Raw genomic sequence first — 23,680 nt, 5'->3', positions numbered from 1 at the left:
TGATCACTTTCTTTTCTTTGATACTCTCCTCTTTCTAGGTTTTTGTGACGTTACTCTCTCTTGGTTCTCTTCTCTACCTAACCTCTCCTTTGTTGAATCTTTATCCAAGTCCTGCCTGCTAACCATGGAGATCTTTCAAGATGCTGTCCTAGGCCCTTTTTTCTTCTTTCTCTATACCATTTCTCATCAGCTCCCATGGATTCAGTTATTTCTATGCTGATGATTTTCAACTCCACCTATTTAACCTTTCTGCTGACTTCCAGTTCCTTTTTGCTAACTGCCAGTTAGATATCTTGAACTGCATGTCCACTAGACATTTTAAACTCAACATGTCCAAAACTGAATTATCTTTCCCCCTACACTTTCCCCTCTTCCTAACTTCCTTATTACTGCTAAGGATACCATCAACCTCCCACTCACCAGTGCTCAAAACCTAGATGCCAATCTTGACTCCTCTCTCACACCACCCTGCCATATCCAATGTTGCCAAGTCCTGCCAATTTTAGCTCATACCATCTTTTGAATATGCCCCTCTCTCTCCTCTGAAATTGCTACCACCCTTCAGCAGCTCTTATCACCTCATGCCTACACTATTGCAATAGTCTGCTGGTTAGTTTTTCCCCACTTCAGTCTGTCTTTTCACTCAGTTGCCAAAGTAGTATTCCTGAAGTGCAGGTCTGGTCATATCACTTTCCCTTCCTTTACTCAATAAACTTCTGTGGCTCCATATAATCTTCAGGATTAAAAACAAAATCCTCTTTCTGACATTTAAAGCTCTTTATAATATGTCCTTGTACCAGTTGCATACTTTGTACCACTTTATACAACTTTGTCTTCCCTTTTTGTTGTAAGAGATGACTCTTGGGTAAGGAAGAGAGCAGAATACATTGGGAAATGAAGGTATTGTAAAAACAAAAGATATCAGTAAAAAAATTTTTTTTAAATAAAAAGGTTAATCTTCCTTAAGCATAGATCTGCTTCAGTTCTTCATGTCTTCTAATGGCTCTGTACTATACTTAAACAAAAAAGTTTCAACACCTATGCTTGGCATTCAAAAAGTCCCACAAAGTAGTGACTTCTTACCTTTCTGGGCTTACTTCTCACAAATTAAACTGGACTACTCAAGATCCCCTGTGTGCACCCCAAGCATTTTCTACCTCTGTCTTTTTGCTTATCTATAAAGTGAGGGAGTTGAATTAAACATCCTTCTAACTCTTAATTCAATGACAGTATGCTCTCCAATTACTGAAATTCTACCCATCATTTAAAAGACCAGCTCAAACACCACCTTCTTCATGTAACCCCTCTGATCACATCCTGCTCTACCCGACACCCTATCATATAAAGACTTCCCCTTAATTAAACCTCACATAGTACTTTGTCTGCACTTATCACCATTTTGTTTTAAAGTTGTATATATTTTCTCCACTAGGTTATAAGCTGCATGAAGAGAATTGTTTTAGCTAATTTGCCTAACCTGGCATAATGTTCTGCACATATTAGACATCTAATATTTGTTGACTATTGTTGAATACAGCCAGGTATAGATACATTGAAGCATATTCCTTTTCTTTTGCTGGATTTCGTGGAAATTAGTTATTACTTTCAAGTATTTTCCATGTGAACTTGATTTTCTTTTCTTTCTTTTTTTGGGGGGCTAGGCTATGGGATTAAGTGACTTGCCCAGGGTCACACAGCTAGTAAGTGTGCCACATTTGAACTCAGGTCCTCCTGACTACAGGACTGTTGCTTTATTCACTGCACTATCTAGCGCATTTTCATATCAATCATTAATAAGTGGGCATAAGCACTAAGCCAGTGACAAGATCTAAGTTAAATCAAATGAGGTTAATTAGACTTACATTAGGGAATGTAGTAGTGATATAAAACACCTCATGCCTTTTGGTACTTTTTAGCTAATAAAATGTCTTATCAGCTTTGAGAATTTCCTTTTGTGAAGGCCATAAGTATTAGGTATTATTTTTTCATGTATTATGTTTTAAAACATTACCAAAGCAGGCATTCTTCAGCTTTCTAGCCAGAAGTTTTAATATTAAGCCTTAGATGTTGGAGCAGCAGTTTTTAACCTTTTTTGTGTTATAGACTTCTTAGGCAATCTGGTGAAGTGAATAGACCTCTTCTCAGAAAATGTTTTAAAATTCATAAAATGAAACACATAGGATTACCAAAGAAACCATTTATGTTGAAATATTACAAAACAAGTTTGTGGACCCCAGGTTAACTCTTGATTTAGAGCTTCTAGCCTTGGTTAACTTCGGGAGTAGGTATTTTTAAGTTTGATCACATTGTCTGAAACAAGGAAAACAGCGGACAAAGAATGAAATCTGGCAGCAGTCAAAAAGCACCTCATTGTAGTGTAATATGATCAAGGTTGGAAATTAAAGGGAAAAATAGGGGATAGAGGAGAGTTTCTTAAGTCTTAAAGGACAAGAAAAAAGTGGAATGTTAGCAGGTTTCATCTTGTCCATTAAATCAGTGGATATCAATAGGTCATTCATCCTGTTCATGAAGGTCAAAGTAATTCTATGTACTAGTGACTCGACTTTCTGAGAATGCAACTCATGTTTATGCATTTTTATTTAGCAAATGGTATGCCTGTTTTATCTAAAACCAAACTTTATCAGGGCTAGTAAAAGTTGGGTCATCTATAACTTTACTGACACTTGTATAATAGATGACTAGGATGAACTGCAAGGTAATGAAATCATTTTAGATTTAATTCTAGGCAGTATGGTTTGTGTTGTTGGTACCCTAAGCCTTTAAAAATCTAAATAGGGAATTTTGTTTCAAAATTAGAAGCACCATTCCCCAAAGAAATGTTAAATGGGGTTGGGTACCACAAACCCATAAGCATATTTTAATGTTTAATTTATTAAAGTCCCACTAAATACAAAGCATGATATTATAACTCCATAATAAAACTATAAATTAAGTGTTTATTTCAAAATAAAATTTTTAAAGTAACTAAAATTGTATTCCTCAGTGTTACTTAAGTATAAAAATATATGAATCTAAAAAGGTTAGGAACCATAACAAGGATTATGAGAAGAATGTGAGATTGAGGGTGTGTCAATGTTATAGATGGAAACAAAGAAAATTTATAAATGGTCTCTTGTCCTTATGGAGCTCATAGCTTGTGCAAAAAAGGGAAAGAGGAGGGAGATACAACATCTGTTGTATAACTCTATGACAGAGAAGAGAAATAGTAAGTGATATGGGATGTCTAAAGAATTAAAGAATTTCTGGCTGCTGAGGAGAGAATCAGAGTAGACTTCATAGAAGCAAGTATTAGAGATGGGCCTTAAAGGATATTTTTCAATAGACAACAGATGTGTCTTTCAATTGGTCAGGACTGGGAATCAGGTAAGAGAATCTGGTGAGGAAACCAGTTAGGAGCTACTGCTCCGGCAGGTGATAATAAAAGTCTTTACCTACATGGTGGAATTAAAGAAAGGAGTTGATAAAACCAAGGAAAACTGCAGAAGTGAAATGAACAAATCAAGTGCCAAGGATAGCCAATTTATAATGCAGCCTAAATACACATCTTACCAAGAGTAGCAGAGAATCTCAACACAATTTATAACAATGTTTCTAGGAAAAATGCATTTCAATTTGGGAATGGATGAAACAATTGAATTTGGCTGGTTGCAACCCTATGAGTGGAGAAGAGATTTCTCTTTCAAGTTAAGAACATCACTTCCCTCAGTTTGGGGTACAGATGGTTGGAAGATATACAGTGAAAAAGTGAGTGTGGGGAACATAAGCTGTTTAGGAAAGGAGTTCCTTTTTATCTCACAAATGGGTAAGAAATTAAAGTTGAAGACTGGGCACCAATATTTGTTGTGATTATAATGTAATAAAACTTCATAGTTTCTGGTTTAAATGTCATTTTAGAAAATTAAACATGTTCCAGATTAGGGGTTTTTTAACTCAGGGTACATGGACCCTAAAAGATTAGGAGACTGATTTGGGGAGGGGACTGTAAAGTTGGATAGGGGAAAAACTACATCTTTGTAGTGACTAACTTCTAAATTGAAATCTATTATTTCCTTCAATTATTCTGCAAAGGAACTGATATACTACATCAGACTGCTAAGGGAGTCTGTAACAGAAAAAAAGATTAAGAATCCCCATTCTAGATAGTTACACAGCAATATAATTAAGGGATCATTAAGAATTCTATCATGACAGCTCTTGAATATTTTCCATATTGTAATAGTAGTCAAAATATTAAATAACAATGAATAACAAGAACTCAAACGCCACTACTTTGAAAGGGAGACTTTCTATTAATATGGGTTCAAAGCTATATAGATATGTATTGATGTCCTCCTTTATTCATGTTAACACTAACTTAAGATACATACTCTTGAGTATGCAACTTGGTTTAGAAAATTCAGTCTTCACTATACCTTAAATCAGTGAGGAATCTCCTTGTATTATCCTTCTCTCTTTATTCATTGCATTTTATAAAACACAACAACAACAAAATCCATGGACTCAAGAGAATGTGTATCACTCCACTTCCCCTAAGGGCAATTCAGCTTTTAATTTCACCCCAATGAATAGTGTACTGCAGAAAAGAAACAAAGACTTTTTTCAACCATATTTACTAGATCACATAAATATTTGCAAACAAATAAATCTCTCTTCCCTTTCGGTATCCTTGGCACAATTTATTAAGTTCTATTGTAAACATTCATGGATGAAAAAAACGAAATTTTATATATGGTACACAGGTCAATAAATAGCTAAACAGGAGCAAATACTAAAAGTGTTGTAGACTCTTTTTACATTTAGACTGAGCCACTGATTTCAACTTCGTCAAAATAAATTTCACCTACAAAACAATGCATTTTAAAACTTGATTCTGATTCAAGTTTTTAAAAACTAGTTGCATTTTTACATTAAAAAGCTGCAAACTCTAAATAACAAATTAAACATTTAGACATACTTTGACACATTATCAAAAGTTCTTCTAGCCTGCAAAGGATTGGATATCTATTTAAGTTAATTACAAGGTCCAGAATTCCATTTCCTTTAAATAATTTTCAATTACTCTTCCGTATGGCATGGAAATCTTGATGATCTTCTAATGAGTATTAGTATAAAGTCTGTTCTTGATAAAAACAACACTAGACAGATGTTGTCTGATGCCTGGATAATGCTGAATGTGAGAAAACCAGCGAGACATATTCATATATTTCTCCTTTTCTTGAAATGTAAGGTCAACCTAAAACCAAATAGATATTACATAAGCTCAGTTAATTTTAGAATAGGAGATAGAAAGTTGCAAAGACCAGTTCCCTGAGGCCACCACTGAGATAAAAGTTAACGTTCCAACCTCTACTGGGCAGAGGTCTGCATGGGCTTTCTTTTTCTTGTTCAGTTCAAAGTCAATGTTTGATGCAAGGAGGCTCATCAACTGCCAGCTCGAAGCAAAGCCATGTCCTGAGAAGATGTAGAAGCTCTAAGAGCTTTTGGAAGAGGTGAGATTCCTGGGGAAAAGGGAGCTTACTTCTCAGGCTAGAAGACTGATTTCCCAAAGTGTTTCTGGCAAACTTAATATAAGCATATTAAACTCCAAAAATATTACCTAACAAAAGAGTAGAATACAATAATCCAGAGAGAAATGTTCACGTCTATTAAAGTCAAAAGTTTGCCATAGTACTCAACTCATAAGAAACTGCTGTTGGAACCAGTTGTTATGTCAAATGAACGATGCTAAATGAGAGGAGAACAAACTATTTCTAGCAGTGAAAAACTCAAATTAAAGTACAATTGAGGGGCAGCTAGGTGGCGCAGTGGATAAGCACCAGCCCTGAACTCAGAAGGACCTGAGTTCAAATCCGGCCTCAGACAATAACACTTACTAGCTGTGTGACGCTGGGCAAGTCACTTAACCCCATTGCCTAGCCAGAAAAAAAATAAATAAATAAAGTACAATTAAATACATGTTATCAAACAGGACAAGAGTATTGCAGTTTTTTCTCCTTTTCCAAATAAGATGGCAAGGACTGGAAGAATTCACAACATTTTTCTTTGTATCTCCAGGACCTAACAAAGTGTAACCCAGAAGGCAATTAACGTTTGAATTGAAAAATGCCTCTGAATCTGATTTAAATAAACTCATGCAATAAAAAGTGGGATGGGGGTGTAAATACTTGTTATTTTGAAGCAGCATGGTTAGGTAAGTATTGAGTTCAAATTCAAACAAAGGACTCTGAGGATTTTCCTTGAGAAAATGTTTGAGTTCATCTTTACGAGTTATAAGGTTGAGGGTAAAGATAGAAAGGCAATAACACACAAACCGCAGGCATGAGGAGCACAGCCAGCTTCCTCCACAGTTTAATCAACAAACATTTGATTCACTAGTGCCATATGTGGAAATATTAAATTTGGTATCCTGTCTGAAGAATCAGATAAACAAAGCCTTCTCCAAGAACAGTGTAAACATGTGCAATATAGTATGTAGCTAGTTTCACAACAAGATTGAAGCACATTTCAAAGGTCCTTTATTGGATATCAGTCTTCAGAAAACAAAATGAATTTGAGGCTCATGGAAATGAGCCTGCAGCAAAGCTACAAAAGAAGATTTCTCCACCTGTTTGTACCAACAGAATTACACATAGCGAACTACACCTGCTAAGAATGTTTTTTTATAAAATGTAATTCTCAGTAACAGTTAACTTCATGATTATATAGATATTAATTGTTATTCCTAATTCATTAGTTATAGATTATCAAGTAACAGGCTGACTTTTACTTTCCTGGTGAGTGTTACAAAATCTTTCATACCTTATAGGTCACAATAAATATCTGTTAAATATTCAAATGTGATTGTAAAATCTCTCACATATGAACTCGCTTAGGAACTGAAAAGCAGAACTATGTGAAAATTTGGAAAACTGTTCTTGATTTTTGGTTTTACAAATGCACATTTAGTAGTGAAATTGGGTTTAGAAAGGCTTAACTTCCAAAAAAGGGGGCATAAAATAAAACAGATATTGATTTCAGCAATTTAGCAGTTCTGGCAGATAGAACTATCTTTAAGTTTCAACCAAACTTGAATCTGACAATATCAGGTGTTTAAATGATTCCCCAAATTTGGCCAGTTATGTTATAATTTAGAGTTCTCTAGTGTCTTTTTGAAGAGGTTTAACATTTTTTCTAATCTCTACTCACTTTCCTATGCCTTATTTCAAATAAAATTTTCCAGTGAGGTTGATGCTCAGTGACAAATGCTATTCAGAATGTCTTCCCAAAAGATGAGTAAGAACAGACATTACAATGATTAACAAAACACTGTAAAGAAAAGTCAGTTTCCTTTTTCTTTAGCTATCCCGTAATCAAAAGTTATTCTTTGAATTGGACTTGAACCTTAAACTAAAGAGAGTTGCCAAAGTATTTTCTAAAAATTGGTTGATAAACCATACATTCAGAATGAGTCACAGGAAATGTCAGATGGCTGACCTCACTGTTGCCAGACACTTAACAAACCAAGTGGAAATAAATCTCAACACTACTGAACAAAATCAAGTAACAAGCTCTCACACCAATCAATGTATTCCAAGATAAAAATTTCATATTTTGGGTCTCAAGAGTAAAAGTTACAAACAGATCCAAAGTACAAAAAAAAATTTCAGAAAGGCTTTTGCTGCCACTTCTCTTTTGTTTCACTGGTTTGATTTACCTGCTTGTCCCATGAATCTGAGAAAAGTAAACAATGAGATGGACCATAATTTGTTCCCCCATTAATGTTTGCTACATAGACATATTAAACAGGAGGTTACTGTAAATAAGATATTTAGCTGGGTCTGATTTTAAACACATGAAAACTTAGAACTTTTTCTTAATGGGATTCCCTGAGCTACCATTTCACTTAGAACAACAGATTTATATTTTGCCTTTTTAGCAGGATTAGTTTCTAATAGTATAATCTAATCTATTGTTTTTAATTACCATTTCATCATTGTTATTCAACTACAAGCCAACATGTCTATATATGGTAACTTGACAAGCTGCTCCTAATCCTTCCATATTACTTACAACAGCACTCTGCAATTATTTTCAACTTTAAAGGCCCTAAGAGCGTAATCTTATTTACCATTTTCCCACAAATGTAAGAAAAATCTCCAAATGACCATGTTAGGATGAAATGCTAGCTTGCTTTTTATATAAGCTGGAATGGTCAATGCTACATTCTGCTATGGCTTTTATGAATAGTGCTCCTATATTCTTTTTACAGATTCTCTCTTAAAACTCTATTTCTACTTATTTCTGTTCTAAGTTCCAATCCAAATTTTAGTCAATCTTGTAATGTTATAAAGGATAGGAACTATCTTCCCACCAGCATCACCAGCTACCTGATAGAATTCCATTGCAAGAAGTTATCCTGGAGGGGCAGCTAGGTGGCGCAGTGGATAGAGCACCGGCCCTGAAGTCAGGAGTACCTGAGTTCAAATCCGGCCTCAGACCAAACATTTGACACTTACTAGCTGTGTGACCCTGGGCAAGTCACTTAACCCTAATTACCTAAAAAAAAAAAAAGAAGTTATCCTGGAAATAATTTCTTTCTTCTGACTGAAAAAGACAATCAATGTTTCATCCTAGCAAATATCTCTCTCTAAAAATATTTCTGCCTTAGTCGTATGGAATGGAAAAGGATTTGGAAGAGAAGGGAATTAAAGCCTGTAGGGAATTTCTTCAGCCTCACTGGAAGAGGACAGTAATCGGAATGATTCTACAACCTGAAGAACTTATAGTCATGGCTATAAGGTTCGGTTATTTGTCTTTTTTTTGTTTTTTTTGCAACTGGGTCTCCCTTTCTTGCTCAGGTTGGAAGTGAAGTGGCTACTCACAGGCCAGTACCACTACTGATAGGCAAGTTCTGACCAGTAGTCACTTCTGACTTAGTTCAGTTTACCCTTACTCAAGCAGCCTACTACTGGGTGATAGGAGGTGGGCCCACACTGTCTACCCACCCCGTCTGGCTCACTATATTGGTGACATCTGATTTGCTTCAGCTCACCGCAGCTCAGAAGCTCCTGAGCTCAAGGGATCCATCAGCCTCAGGGATAACAAGTGTGTACTGCTATTCGCAGCTGCAAGGACTTCTGATATCAAACTGAGCTGAAGGTGAAATTTCCCTTTCTCATCAAAATTTCCTGTCCTTCCACCTCTCCTACTCTTCTCAAATCTAAGGGTGAGGCTCATAGCCTTTGACTGCTTATCCACTGGGGAAATGGCTTTTGTTTTTGTATCCCCAACATTTGGCATGGTATACAATAGACCTCTGAGAAGTGCTCATTGATTCACTTACTTCTGTGTTTGTGTTTTTGTTTTTGTCCAGGGTCACACAGCTAGTAAGTGTTATGTGTCTGAGGCCACATTTGAACTTCGGTCCTCCTGACTCCAGGGCTGGTGCTCCATCCAACTGCCACCTCACTGCCCTGATTTACTTACTTGTTTTGTTTGGTCCTACAGGGTAGAACAAGGAAGGAGTAACAGGTAGATGCTGAAAAGAGGTAAATTTAGCCTTAAAATCAGGAAAAACTTTCTAACAATTATACTTGTCCAAAAGTGTAATGGATGACCTTCCATTCTTGGAGGTCTTCAGGAAGAGGCTAGATGACTGACTACTTGATGGACATGTTGTAGTGAATCAGTCAATACGTACCTACTAATGTGCCAACCACTGTGCTAAGTGTTGGGGACAAAGAAAGTTGAAGACAATCTCTACTCTCAAAAAACTCATAGTATAATGAAGGAGACAATTTGCAAACAATTGTGTACAAACATGCTATAATACAGGATAAATTTGAAATAATCAACAGATGACAGGCATTTGAATTAAGGGGGATCAGGAAAGGCTTTCTGTAGAAAATGAGATCTTAGCTGGGACTTGATGGAAGCTAGGAGACAGATAAAGAGGGAGAACATTCTAGGTGTGGGAAACAGACAATGAAAATACTTGGAGTCAGGAGATAACCTTTACACTACTTCTGTTCCCACCCCTCAGTCCCAAACCTCACACTACTGCCCATCCCATAACGTTTTACTGGATCAGTGACACTACATGCATTCTCATAGTTCTCCTCTTATTTCCCTAACCATTCCCTTTCCCTTTTTCTCTCTTTATTTTCATCTTCCTCTTTCCCCTTAAAGACGGGTGCCCCTAAGATTCTGTCCTGGTTCCTTCTCCCTCCCTCCAATTGCTCTGTAGATGATTATAGCAATAACCTCTTAACTCGTCCTTCTGAGTTCAGAATATTCCTTTTCACATCATTGTCCCAAGTAACATTCCCTTTTTTTTTTTAAGGCAATTGGGGTTAAGTGACTTGCGTAGGGTCACACAGCTAGTAAGTGTGTCAAGTGTTTGGTCTGAGGCCGGATTTGAACTCAGGTACTCCTGACTTCAGGGCTGGTACTCTCTCTCCACTGTGCCACCCAGCTGCCCCACCAAGTAACATTCCTAATGCACTGTTATGATAAAAAAAAAAGCCTTAGTGGCTCCCCCATTTCCGGATTCTAGCAATTCAAGACCCTTTAGAATCTGGTGCCAAACTGCCTTTCCTGAATTCCACCTTTATACTATATTTTAGAGTAAAACACACATACTCCACCTCATTTTCTTCCTTCCTACTCCTATTTCTATGACTTTGCTCAAATATCACCCATATTTAGAACTGATTCCTTTCCACATCACCACAGAGGCAGTTAGTTAGATGGTACAGTGGATAGAATGCTGGGTCTAAAGTCAAAAAGACTTGTGTTCAAATCTCACACCAGACATTTATTATCTGTGTGATCCTGGGCAAGTAACTTAACCACTACTTGCCTCTGTTTCCTCAGCTGTAAAATAGCATCTATCACATAGAGTTGTTCTGAGGATCAAATGTGATAACATTTGCAAAATGCTTAGCATAGTGCCTGGTACAAAGCAGGTGCTTAATAGAGGCCTGTTCCTTTCCTTTTCCCCACTGTAGTCACTCCCTTTCTTTAAGGATCAACTAAGGAACCATCTTTTTCATGAATCCTTTCCTGACCCACCTGTAAAAAGTGACCCTTCCCTTTTAAACATCTTACTATATGTGACCTCTCCCTAGCACTTCACATTCTCCCCTCATTATCTGTGTAAATGTTTTTGCCCCCATATGATCTTAATAACTGAAAGCAGATTATGTCAGATCTACATTTGCATTGCCAGTGCCCAACAGTACTTCAGGATAGGTATTTAATAATATTTATTAATATTATAAATAACTACACATAAATTTTAATAAATTTAATTGAAACCACGACTATCATTTGAAATATTTATTTTCTTTAGAAGTAAACAATTTAAATCATATAAGAATAGTTAGGGATTTATATAGTGCATTAATATTTGCAAAACACTTTATAAATATTACTTCATTTTATCCTTACAGTATTCCTGGGAAATAGGTGCTATTAGTATCCCCATTTTAGAGATGAGAAAACTAATGGTGAAAGAGTAACTTGCCTAGGATGACAAAACTATTAATTACCTGGGGCAGGATTTGAATTCAGGTCTTCCTGACTTCATGTCCAGCACTCTAGTCACTGAGCCACCTAAGATGTCTCAAATATAATCAAAGCTCCTAATTTGACAAATGAAGGAGCTAAGGACCAGAGAAGCTGAATGACTCATTTGTGGTCACATAACTTTTGAGCAGCAGGGCCATGCCCAGAAACCGGTTTCCTGACTCCTGGGTCAAACTATGTCTACCATACTATGCTATGACCTTTCAAAAGAAGTATTCTACTCAAGGGGAAGTAGGATAGGAATGAGAGTTAGAGAAATCAAGGATTGATTCTTGGGCAGCTAGGTGGCTCAGTGGATAAAGCATTGGTCCTGGAGTCAGGAGGACCTGAGTTAAAATCTGGCCTCAGGCACCTAACACCTACTAGCTTTGTGACCCTGGGCGAGTCACTTAACTCCAATTGCCTCACCGAAAAAAACAAACAAAAAACCAGCGAGACTTCTCTCAGATGCCCAAGATAAAACAATTTTTACAGGTTTCTCTCCTCTACTAACATGTTTATTTTGACCATAAATTAGTACTTTTGTTGTTCTGTGTGCTGTTTCATGTGCTGTGACTTGTACAATGAGCTTGTAATAGTCCTCTGGAAAAATATCCACACATTATACTTTGTTCCGTTCTTTGTCCATCATGCTAGGTAGTTGGCACCTAATAAATACTCAGTAAACTGAATTTTGCTATCACCATGAATCATGAAAGTAAATAGCAAAGATTTGTGATTTCACCAGTATGGGAACCTTTAACTAATTCAGATTTCTTAATGGTCGATCTTAAAGAACTGCCTGATGCTGAAAGGATGTTATGTGACCTACCCTGAGATACACTGCCAACACTACTAGGTCTTTCTTTGTGACTAGCACTCTAACCACTACATCACTCTCCCTCATTTGTAACCACAAGAAAAAAGCTTGAGTTCATTCAACAATGTATAAGGTACTACTCTAAATACAATGATACAAAGATGTGAAATACACAAGTCCTGCCCTCAAAATGCTACCTATAGAGCTGGAAGATTATCTGCTATCTCTCTGTACTAAAATCAAAGAACTGTTGAATTTTAGAGCTCCACTCCTCACACTGCTGATTTCTCCATGCCAATGTCACCAACCTCCCTGTATAAGAGAGGACTACTCTCCTGACTGTGAGTCCCTAATCCAGACCCCCATTTGATGAGGCACCTAGCCACGATCACTTTGCTCTGGGCTCCTGGTACACAGTGCCTAATAAGGAAAATGGAGCCTCAAAGAAATAATTGATGAATTAAACTCACATAGCTAGTGACTGCAGCGTTGAGACTAAAATTTGTACACTACACCTTAAAAAGGCACATAAATCTGAACTCTTTTGTTCAAAATAGTGAAAAACAATGCAAAGAGATTAAGTACACATTAAGTTCACAAAGTACAATAATTATTAACCCTATAACCTTGATCAAGACACTCTCTGAGCCTCAGTTTCCTCATCTGTAAAGTGGGCCCTTGCCTACCTTACAATATGTTCATAAGGCTCATATGAGATAAAGTGGAGGAAAACACTTGTAAGTATGTGGTTTCAGGCTCTACGCAAATAGTATCTTCATCATAAATGTAACTTTTTCCTTCTCTTTTTAATGGCAGCTGATGGTATAGTGGATAGAACACTGGGTCTGGAGTCAGGAAGACTTGAGTGCAAATCTGACATCAGACACTAACTAGCTGTGTGGCCCCAGGGAAGGCACTTAATCTCTGCCTGAATCAATTTCTACAATTGTAAAATGAGGATAATAACATCTATCTTGCAGGACTGTAGTAAGGATCAAATGAGATAATGTTTGTGCAAACATTCTCCTTCTATCTTTCATTTTTCTTGCAAAAATTAATCCTGTTGATATAAATTCAATTGACAAATACCAACATGAAGAAAAATTATTTCAAAATTTTGTTAAGCATTCAAAAACTTTAGGAAATACTTACTATGAAACGATGAAGTCCATAGTACAATAAAATATCTGCTACAGTAAAATTATTACCAGCAAAGTAGACTTTATCTTCAAGATATGAATTAAGATCCTAAAAGAGAAAAATTAACAAATTACAATGAGAGGAGCAGTCTGGCAACACAATGATGCACTCTTAATGACTTAGGAAGACCATGTTTTCTGAAATTCAACTCAACATCCGTTTTTGACATTAACAGAAAAAAAGTAGAAATTTGCAAACTATATGCTCACCACTCTTAGTTTCAACGAACTTAAAAAGAAATAGCCACTAGCAAATGCTTTTAATTTCCCCCTAACACATGAACAAAGTTTATTTTATAAATGAAGGCTCATTAGAAATAATTCAAAGAGACTGTCATGCCAATGCTATAGACACTGTTAGTAAATGACATGTTAGGATCCTCCAATAATGCTGACTGACTTGGTGTGAGGGAGGCATATACTTTTGTTCTGCTCCCTTCTGGACTTCCATGGCATATTGATCACTGTTAAATTGGCAACCATGGAAAAAGCTAAAGATCTTTTTATTTCTAGAACTCTTAAAACTCCCCATATTTTCCGAAGCTTAAAAGACTTCTCTGACAATGAAAAAGTTACATTATACCAAAAAGTTGTTCATATTTTTACATGGTGGGACAATATTCTCCCCAAGCAAAAGGCTCCCTTAGAGAAACCAAAGACTGTTTTGGTGAAAATTATGTTAGAAGGCAAAAACTTACATAGGCCTGAACCTAAATGCAATAATATTACATAGGCCAGAGTGAAGAAAAATCAATTTATTCCTTGGGAAGAAAAAAGGAGGTTAAAAAGTTATTCAAATTTTTTTTTTGAAAAATGCTTTTGTCTCTCCCACTAATTTATTTTAAAATGGTTTTACTAGGCATCAAAACTCCCAGTGTCACAGAACAGGAAGTGTAATGACAATATATTAATGTACTTTTTAGAAATGTTTTACATTTCTTGCAGTTAGGCTACAACACACTATACATCAGGACCTTCCCAAGGGTTTCTTACAGAGATTTCTTCAAGATTAAAGAAAACTACTGGGGTAGCTAGGTGGTGCAGTGGATAGAGCACTGGGCCTGGATTCAGGAGGACCTGAGTTCAAATCCAGCCTCAGACACATAATACTTCCTAGCTGTGGGACTCTGGGCAAGTCACTTAAACCCAGTTGCCTCACTAAAAAAAAAAAACTACAGAAGTCAATGGAAGAAAGTACTATGGACAGAATATCACAGTCAATAGCAATAAGACACTAAGATTCTACTCTAAGAATTTAGCTTGTCTCTATCTACTGTTGCATACTTCCTGAAAGAGGACGTGAGCAGGTAGAACTCTGTCTCATTGACTATGAGCTTGTCTACAGAGTTAAGCTCTTGACTCTGTTCAAAAGTATAAAGCTTTCAAAGGGTTCCAAAGTCTTGAAAACAAGACTGTTGGGAGTCAGAAAAGATCTGGCAAAGGAGGAATGATAAGTTTATATATACACGCAGGAGGGTTAGCAAAAACAAAAGAAAAATTGAGAGGACAGGAAAAGAATATTCTAAATGTCTTCAGGAAATTTCCTCAGTTAAGTTGTAGAATTGAGAGATCTCCTAAGGATGCACAGTTTTGATATATAAAAGAACTTTGTCTTGGTTTGTTTTTCTGGAGTAGCCATAAAATTAGTTAGGAAAAAAATAACAGCAGTAGTTATTGCTTTGAACAGTGTGTACTTTCTAAGCTGTGAAAAACATTGACATTATACCAAATAGCAAAATTGTTCTTTTTAGGAAAGCAAATGATTAAATAAAAATTTCCGGACAAATTATTTAAATGACATTTTCCATGTAAATGAGTGATAATATCTTCTGGCCTGAGAAGTAAGCAGGTTAGAAAGCCCTGACATAAAAAAAAGAATCTCCTTAGTGTCTATATCTTTTCTTTGTGTCATGACTTCTGGAAAACAGGACAATAAGTGTGAATGCCCTCAACAGCCACCTCATCCAACTCTCTCATTTTACAAAAGAGGAAATTAAGGCCCTTGCCAAGGATCATACAGGTATGTCTGAGGTGGGCTTTGTTTTTAGGTCTTCTAATGCCAGAGCTAGTACTCTTTGGAAAAGATTTTAGGTATCTTCCCAGAAAAGAAAAATAAATTCCACAAATTAAAAGATACATTTATACAATACCCTAATTAAATTTAAGATACTAAAATCAAAGTCTGCTTGTCTTTATGTTGCTGATTTCACTTTGTTCCTTTTGTTAACTTTGTGCCTGAACAAATTCTACATATTTTCAGATATGTAACAAATTACAAACTATTAACATTAATTATGGTTTCAGAAAGATAAGAAAGCTTTATGGTTTAAGGCATTTCTACATCTTCATGCGTGATTCCTCTACATATCTTTTATCTGAAATATCCCTTTGAAGTCTAGAATAGGAAATTATAAATATGAAGAGAAATGTTATTTTTAATGCTTTTCTCTTTTGGGTTATGAAATGTTTGTGCCCTTGATTTTGTCAAGATACTGACAGGACAGGGTTGGGGAAAGGCTCTGTTTGGTGGTAATCCACTATCAGATAGCACATTAAAAAAATCAGTAATAAAAGCTCTTTACAACATTTTACACAATAGAGGTAAGGCACGTAGGACCCTCTGAAGGTCAGTGAAGACCACAATATTTTATGAAAGATCTACAGTAATAGAAATTACCCACATTTCACTATAAGCCGACAACAGAGAAGACACATATGATATGATGTACTTTTTTCAGATATAAAAGATACTTCAAGATTGGTAGGGTATACGCTTTGGGTGATTTTTAAAGAAGTATTCAAATATCAAGCAGTAGTGATATCACCATTATCATCATAATATAACAATAATAATAGCTAGCATTTATATAGTGCCTAATATGTGCTAAGTGCCTTACGAATATTGTCTCCCAATAACCCTGCGAGGTAGATGCTATTATTAACCCCATCTTTCAGGTGAGGAACTGAAGCACACAGAGGCCAAGTGATTTATACTTGGTCACATAGCTGTTAAGTATCTGAGGTCAGGTCTTCCTGAGTAGAGGTCCAGGGCTCTATCCACTGCACCACCTAAGCTGCTTCTATTAGTAAGTGCAAAGCAGTCTATAAATTAAGATGTGTTAAGCCTGACACATTTATACCCCATTTGACTAATGAAAAGTTGGCTTTTAGGGTTATATACAGTATGCTGAAATATGGGCAGAGTACTAATAAAAAATAAGTTACACATGTATATCCAAGAATAGCACATCATCAGATGTAAGTGCAAAATATTTTGTATTTTATTTTCAAGGTATCAAAAGTCTGCTAACTGAACAAATTCATTATTTAAATGACATTTTCCATGTGAATGAGTGATAATATCTTCTGGCCTGGTGTATACAACAATTTTAAGTTTAGAATTATGCTTAAGTATTTTATAAGGCATTAAATTCAGAAAATGAGGACACATAACTACTGACTACAAAAAGATAAATTCCAATGTTAGTCTTTAGCCAGCATAACAGAAAATAAGCATAACCTGAGAGTGTGAGTATGTGTGTGTAAGAGAGTGTGTGTATGGGAGAGAGAATACATACAGATACGTTTTGACTCAACAATAAATACATTTCAGAAGTCTCCTAATCAAAAACCATCTCCATTTCTCACAATGCTTCTATTTAAATGCCTTACTACATAACATTTTATAAAATGAACAAAACATTTATGTTTAAAACACAATGGTTAGGATCTTGGTTCACTGATTTTGCCAATATATAAATAGGAACTAATTATAGGATTATTTCATAGTATTATCTGTTTCTAAGTAAGTAAAACCATGTTTAAAAATATGCATTTATTCTAATTGACAAAGAAATGATCGATACCTTCAATATACTTCGGATATCATCCTTATTGGAGTGTCCATCAATTTGAGTTACTTTGTATTCTAACCACTGCTGAACGAGCGCCTTCTCTTCTGCTGTGTTTCCCAGCAGGTGCTCTTTGTTGGCTTGCTTGACCAGATGAGCTACAATAGTAGCTAAGCCTGTTAAACTTGGCCCATTATTCATTTGAAGGACTGGAATCTGAAAGGAAAAATAAAAATCCTTCACATAAACTACAAGAAGTTATTATGACTAAATACTTAATTCCTCCTTTCAAGTATCCAGAAATCACTGTCAATTAAAGCTAATGACAGTGCTTTATATAATTTTCTTCTTTGAGCCTTACAAGAACTCTGCAGTACTGATTCTCTTACACATGAGGAACTGGAGGTACAGAGAGACTGGTTTAGTAACTTGCTTGTGGCTATAGGTATCTAAGGCAGGGTTGGAAGTCAGGTTTTTCTTGAAGCAAATTTTCCTCATAAATCGGGGGGGAAAAAACTGATAAAAAGCACAGAGAAACTAAGTCATTAACAGTTGGATAATGAAACTAAAACTCTAAATTTCAACTCAATTCCACAAATATTTAAGGGTCTCCAGTGTGCAAAGTACTGTCGTATTGCAGAAGTCAGGTATACAGAGTTAAATACAAAGCTTACTCTCAGAAAGCCCACAATCTAAAAGTGGGAAAAAGACCTGTACATAAATAAGCACAATACAGTAAAGTGTGATGAGTACAAATGAAAGGTCCAGGATGTGAAAAATTAGAGCTCACTTTAGTTAAAAGAGAGGAAGCTCAGGGAAGGCTTCATGGAGAAAGTAGCCCATAAGATGGACTTTAAACAGAGGGACTGAAACAGATGGAAATGGGAAGGTAGGCTGAGACAACAGTCTCAGATGACATGGGGATGGCATAAGCAAAAGCATAAAGATGAAAAAGCATAGGACAAGAACATAGAGAAGTGAAGTCAGATGGAACAGAGCTGGAAAGATAAATTGTAGTAGAATTGTAGTCTTGAAGGCAAGGATCAGAATTTTATTCAGAAGTCAATAGGGGAAAACTAGTAAAGGTTTTTGAGTTAAAGGAGTTACATGATTACTTAGGCAGAAACGTTTAGAATGTACTGGATGCAGGGAGATCACTTAGGAAGCCATTACAATAGTTTATGAAGGAAGAAATAAGGTCCTAAACTAGAGGGTTATAGTGAGAATTGAAGGACTGGCTGGGTGCAAATAGATACTATGAAGGTAGAATCCTTTATCTCTCTGCAGCCCTACATACTCTTGAATATTTCATGAAAGACCTTTCCACACTATTGCTTTAAGCCATGTGATTTCATCAGCTTGGAGGAACAAACCAGGGGAAGTAGACACAGACTTAGCAGTTAAATCCCAGGGAGCTGCTGATGCATACTGATGTGGAGTAATCAAATCATGGTTAATGCAGCTAGGGGTCTATAAAGGCAGATTTTGAACCCAGAACTTTCTGGTTCTAACTCCAACACACTACTCCTTTACCACATACTACTTCTATTTAATATTCTTATAATGTCACCTAATTATACAGAATGTAGATACCTAATAGACCATAAACTCCTTGAGGGCAGGGACTATTTTGTCTTTGTATCCCCAGTGCCTAGCACAGTTTCCTGGCACAGACTATTCTAAAAAATGAACTCTGCGTCATGGAACAGGGTTGGGCACTCATTGGGGGTACAAAGACATCAAGTATATATAGGGAGAAAGGATAATAAATGTAGAAAAGTTGGGTTTAATTCCTACACAAATTACTTAACCCTTTCCAGATCTGTTTTGTATCTATACTATGACGGTTTTAGACTACGTGACCATTGAGATCCTCAGCTTTCAATCTATAATCCCAAGATTCCCATCACTCACTTTGTACATTATTAAAAAAAAAAAGTTCCAGAGAAATGAAATAACTCAACTAAGATCAGCAAGCTAGTTAACTGGCAGATCCGAGACTAGAACCTAGATCTCAGGATGCCATTTTTTTTTCTTATTTAATATTTTATTTTTCCTGATTACATGTAAAACAACTTTTAACATTTTTTTTCAAGTTTTGAGTTCCAAATTCCCTCCTTTCCCTCTTCCCATTGAGAAGGCAAGCAATTTGTCATAGGTTATACATGTGTAGTCATGCAAAATACATTTCCATGTAAGACATTCGGTGAAAGAAAACACAAACAAAAAACCCTAAAAAAAAGAAAGTAAAGAAAAAGTAGCTTTGATCTGCATTCAGGCTCTATCAGTTCTTTCTCTGGAGGTAGATGAAACCTTTTGTCCTAAGTACTACAGAACTGTCTTGTATCGTTGTATCATTGAGAATAGCTGTTATTCATAGATCATACAATATTGTTGTTACTGCATATGATGTTCTCCTAGTTTTGCTATTTCTTTCCATGTTTTTCTGAGAGCATCCTGCTCATCATTTCTTAAAGCACAATAATATTACATTACAATCACATCAGTCATTCCCCAATTTATGGACACCCCCTCTGTTGCCAATTCTTTGCCACCACTAAAAGAGCTGCTATAAATATTTCTGTACATGTAGGTCCTTTTCCTTTTTTATGTCTTTGGGATACAAACTTAGTAGTGGTATTGCTAAATCAAAGGGTATGCACAGTTTTATAGCCCTTTGGACCTTGTTCCAAATTGTCCCCCGGAATAGTTGAATCAGCATGCAACTTTACCAACAGTACATTAGTGTTTTAATTTCCCCACATCCCCTCCAACATTTGTCATTTTTCTTTTCTGTCATACTAGCCAATCCGACAGGCGTGAGATAGTACCTCAGAGTTGTTTTAATTTGCATTTCTCTCATCAATAGCGATTTAGAGCATTTTTTATATGACTATAGATAGGTTTGATTACTTTATCTGAAAACTGCCTGTTCGTACCCTTTGAACATTTAAGGATAAAATCTTTTTTAAGCTCACTGCTAAAAAACAACCCCCCCCAAACCCCACAGGATCCCCATATCACATAAGCATAGTGAAAGAAAACATTCCCACATTGGTTACATCTAAAAACTCATTATCACTTCTGTCAGGAGGTGGGCAGTGTTCTTTATCAATCCTTCTGAATCATGAATCCAAAACGTTTATTTGATCAGAGTTCTTAAGTCTTTCAAAATTGTCCTCTTTTGTAGTACTGGTGTTATATAGTACAAACTGCTCCCCTAGCTCTACTCACTTCACTGCATCAGTTCATAAGTCTATGTGGGTCTTTCATATTGTTTTCCTCCTTTCTGACAGCACTATTTGGATTCCATTACATTCACATACACACTTTGTTCAGCCATTCCCCAAGTAACTGGGCTACCCCGTTTCCACTTTTTTGCCACCACAAAGCTACTATAAATGCCGTGTACGAATTAGTCCATTCACCTTAGTCGTTAGTACATTGCTTTTTAATAAAGCATGCTTTGAGCAACTCTAACAACATTGTGCAGACGAAAATTAGAGGGTCCAATACCTTCCCTCCACGTTGTAAAAGAGGATTCCCTCTCCCCTGCTGGAATTCCGTCTCAGATATTTACTTAGCTGTGTGACCCTGGTCAAGTCACTCAACCCATCTCGGACTCATTGTCCTCATCTACAAAATGGGTATAACAGCACCCTACCTTACAAGGGTTCGTCGTGAGGATCAAATGAGATTCTGTATATATTTCGCTTTTAAAACTTAGAGCTTTATTTAAAAAAATGCTATTACTATAATTACGGCAAGCTTAGGGCCCACTTCCATTTAACCGGGGGAGGGAATCAATTTCATCTTTTTATTTTTCTCCAAAAGGAAGGAAACGTCTCATATGAAATAGCAAATAAAAGATGGGGGGGTGATTTTCAGCCATAAATAAAGGCTTAAAAACTTGTCTGCATTCAAACAAAATTCACGGATGAGGTAGGCACCCCTCCCCCGTTCAATTTCATCTTCCCAGGCTCCGGGGAACACGAGTTTCCAGCGGCAGCTGCAGGTCAGTGACCCCCACCCCACCCAGGTTGGGGTGGGGGGCTAGACGAAGGAGCGGGAGGGAAGGAAGGGGAGGGAACACGCGCCGCTCCCCCCCCACACACGTGGGGACCCCCGGCTCACGCAATCCAGGAAGCAGCACGCTCCCGGGCGCACCTCGCGCCCTCCCATCCCTTCGTCAGAACCGGCCACGCGCTCACGCCACTTCTTCCCCCTCGTGCCTCCTCACCTGGCGCTCTCCTTGAGCGCTGTATTTGTTCCCTTTCCTCAAGCCCAACAACTTCTCCAGCAACGTCAGGTCCTCCGCCGCCGCCATCTTCGTGGTCTTAACCGAGGAAGAAGAAGCGGGGCACGGAAAACGACGAAATTCCGTATTGGAGGTGACGTAAGGCACGCCGCCCCAGCGCCCTCAGCCATTGGCTGGGCGGAGGGGGGCGTGTGGGACGTGCCTTCGCGGAGGAGGCGGAGCGAAGGGCCGGGACGGGGCCGAGGTACCGGCCACGTGGGTTTTATCTTGGGCTTCTTCCGGGGCTTTCCTCTGAAGTGAAGCGACTGTAGCGGAGGCGCTGGCGCGCTGGTTTAGGGAGGCGTTGCGGTGGCACCAGGGTGTGGGAAGACCAGATAGCAGCGCTCTCCGATAGGTGATCCCCGCACGAAGGGTGGCCCCACGAGAAATCTCCCAGGAGCTTTGAACACATGAGGGTCCAAATCATCAGGCGGGCTGTGGACCCCGGAACATGAGGCCTGAGAATGATTCCATTGCGAATTATTCCCTTATGGCTCCCAGGGTGGCTCTTAAGTCATATTCCTTCCCTCTTTGGCCTGTTTCCTCTTGTGGCCATCTCCAGCCTCCAAGCCTTGGCACTGTACCTCTGCCTGTTAGGACTTAGCTTCCTTAAGGGCCCAGCTCAGGTGCCGCCTTTGACACTTGCCTTTCTTGATGCCTCTAGTTTTTAAGTGCTCTTTCTCCCTTTTGAAATAATTTTGTATATGTCGTGTATTTATTTGTGTATGAGTTTCATAGGGGACAAGGCCTATTTGTATTTAACTTTGTACTCTCCCTTTTGTCACTGTTTTATGCGTAGTAGACAAGTTAGGTCAACAAGCATTTATTAAGTGCATCAGGCACTTTGCTAAGCCCTTTACAAATATTATCTCACTTGATTCTCACAAGGACCCAGTGAGGTAGTTTATTATCCTCATTTTGCAGTTGAGGAAACAGGCAAACAGGATAAGTGATTTGCCTATAGTAATGGCCGCTAAGTCTGTGAAGCCATATTTGAATTCAGGTCTTTCTAACTCCAGGCCCAAAGCTCTATCCACTGTACCACCTAACTGCCCCTGCTGTTAATGTGCTTGCATTCTAACGGATAAGACAACATATAAGTAATTAGGTACTGCTAACAACAACAACAAAAAATCACAAGTCCATGGTTGTAACTGGATTTATTACAAGAGAAATGAACGTGCATGTGGAACTCCAAGTGCAAGGAATTCACAATCCAAACAAAAGCTTGCACATGTATGAAATTGCAACAAGGGAGGAGGAGTGGCAGAGCCAATAAAAGGTCAGAGTGAGACATTTTTCCAGCCTAGGAAAACTTAAGAGGTCACTAAGAGAGCTCTGTAGGGTGGAGGCCTATTGGGAATGCCTATATGTGGCTACAGCAGCAGGAGCAGCAGTACCTGCTACTTTGGGAGCTCTCAGCCTAGAGACAGTAAGGAGGTTGCACAAAAAATAGTCAGAAAGACATTACAGGGACCCATTGCTGGTACTGGGTATAGCTAGCACTGATTGGCAACTCTATTACCCATACTTGGTTCTGGGCTACAGTTCCAGGGCAGAGAGGCATGCTAGTACTTGTGGATGCAGGGGAGCAGGGGCCCTTCCTGGGTAAAGAACAGAGCTCAGATCATACCACTTTGGAAGCACTGAAAACTTTCAGACTCACAAGAACTAACTCCAGCATCATGAAAAAGCCTGAAGCCTAAGGAAGTGCCTCCCCACCCTCAGATGAGGAGAGACCAACCTTAACATAAAGTTCAAAGTAAAAAAAATAGGCTAGAAAAATAAACAAACAACAAAAAAAGAACTTGACCATGAAAAGCTACTACTGTGGCAGGGAAGACCAAGACACAAACTCAGAAGAAGACAATAACACAAAAATAGCTACAACCAAAGCCTCAAAGGAAAATGCTAATTGGACACAAGCCCAACAAAAATTCCTAGA

General features: G+C 37.6%; 1 protein-coding gene across 1 annotated transcript; it reads right to left on the bottom strand.

Annotated features, from left to right (window-relative positions):
* Positions 1-4,455: 4,455 nt before the first annotated feature.
* EEF1E1 (eukaryotic translation elongation factor 1 epsilon 1) lies at positions 4,456-21,831 on the bottom strand. Its single transcript, XM_021009915.2, has 4 exons — positions 21,679-21,831; positions 17,454-17,654; positions 13,541-13,636; positions 4,456-5,254 (listed from the first exon to the last, which is right to left on the bottom strand). Exons 1-4 carry the CDS (start codon positions 21,763-21,765, stop codon positions 5,114-5,116), a joined length of 525 nt encoding a protein of 174 aa, XP_020865574.1. The 5' UTR covers positions 21,766-21,831; the 3' UTR covers positions 4,456-5,113.
* Positions 21,832-23,680: the final 1,849 nt, after the last annotated feature.

The sequence above is a fragment of the Phascolarctos cinereus genome, unplaced genomic scaffold, assembly GCF_003287225.1.
Source record: "Phascolarctos cinereus isolate Bilbo 61053 unplaced genomic scaffold, phaCin_HiC Scaffold_4;HRSCAF=312, whole genome shotgun sequence".
Taxonomy (NCBI): Eukaryota; Metazoa; Chordata; class Mammalia; order Diprotodontia; family Phascolarctidae; genus Phascolarctos; species Phascolarctos cinereus.
This window is presented reverse-complemented; position numbering and strand designations above follow the sequence as displayed.

What these genes read in the sequence shown, in the direction of transcription:
- EEF1E1 (XM_021009915.2), bottom strand. Translation starts at nt 21,765, where the DNA reads ATGGCGGCGGCGGAGGACCTGACGTTGCTGGAGAAGTTGTTGGGCTTG. An exon ending in GCGCTCAAGGAGAGCGCCAG is followed by an intron (nt 17,655 to 21,678) that starts GTGAGGAGGCAC and finishes TTTTCCTTTCAG; the next exon opens with ATTCCAGTCCTTCAAATGAA. An exon ending in ATGGACTTCATCGTTTCATA is followed by an intron (nt 5,255 to 13,540) that starts GTAAGTATTTCC and finishes ATTTGGTTTTAG; the next exon opens with GTTGACCTTACATTTCAAGA.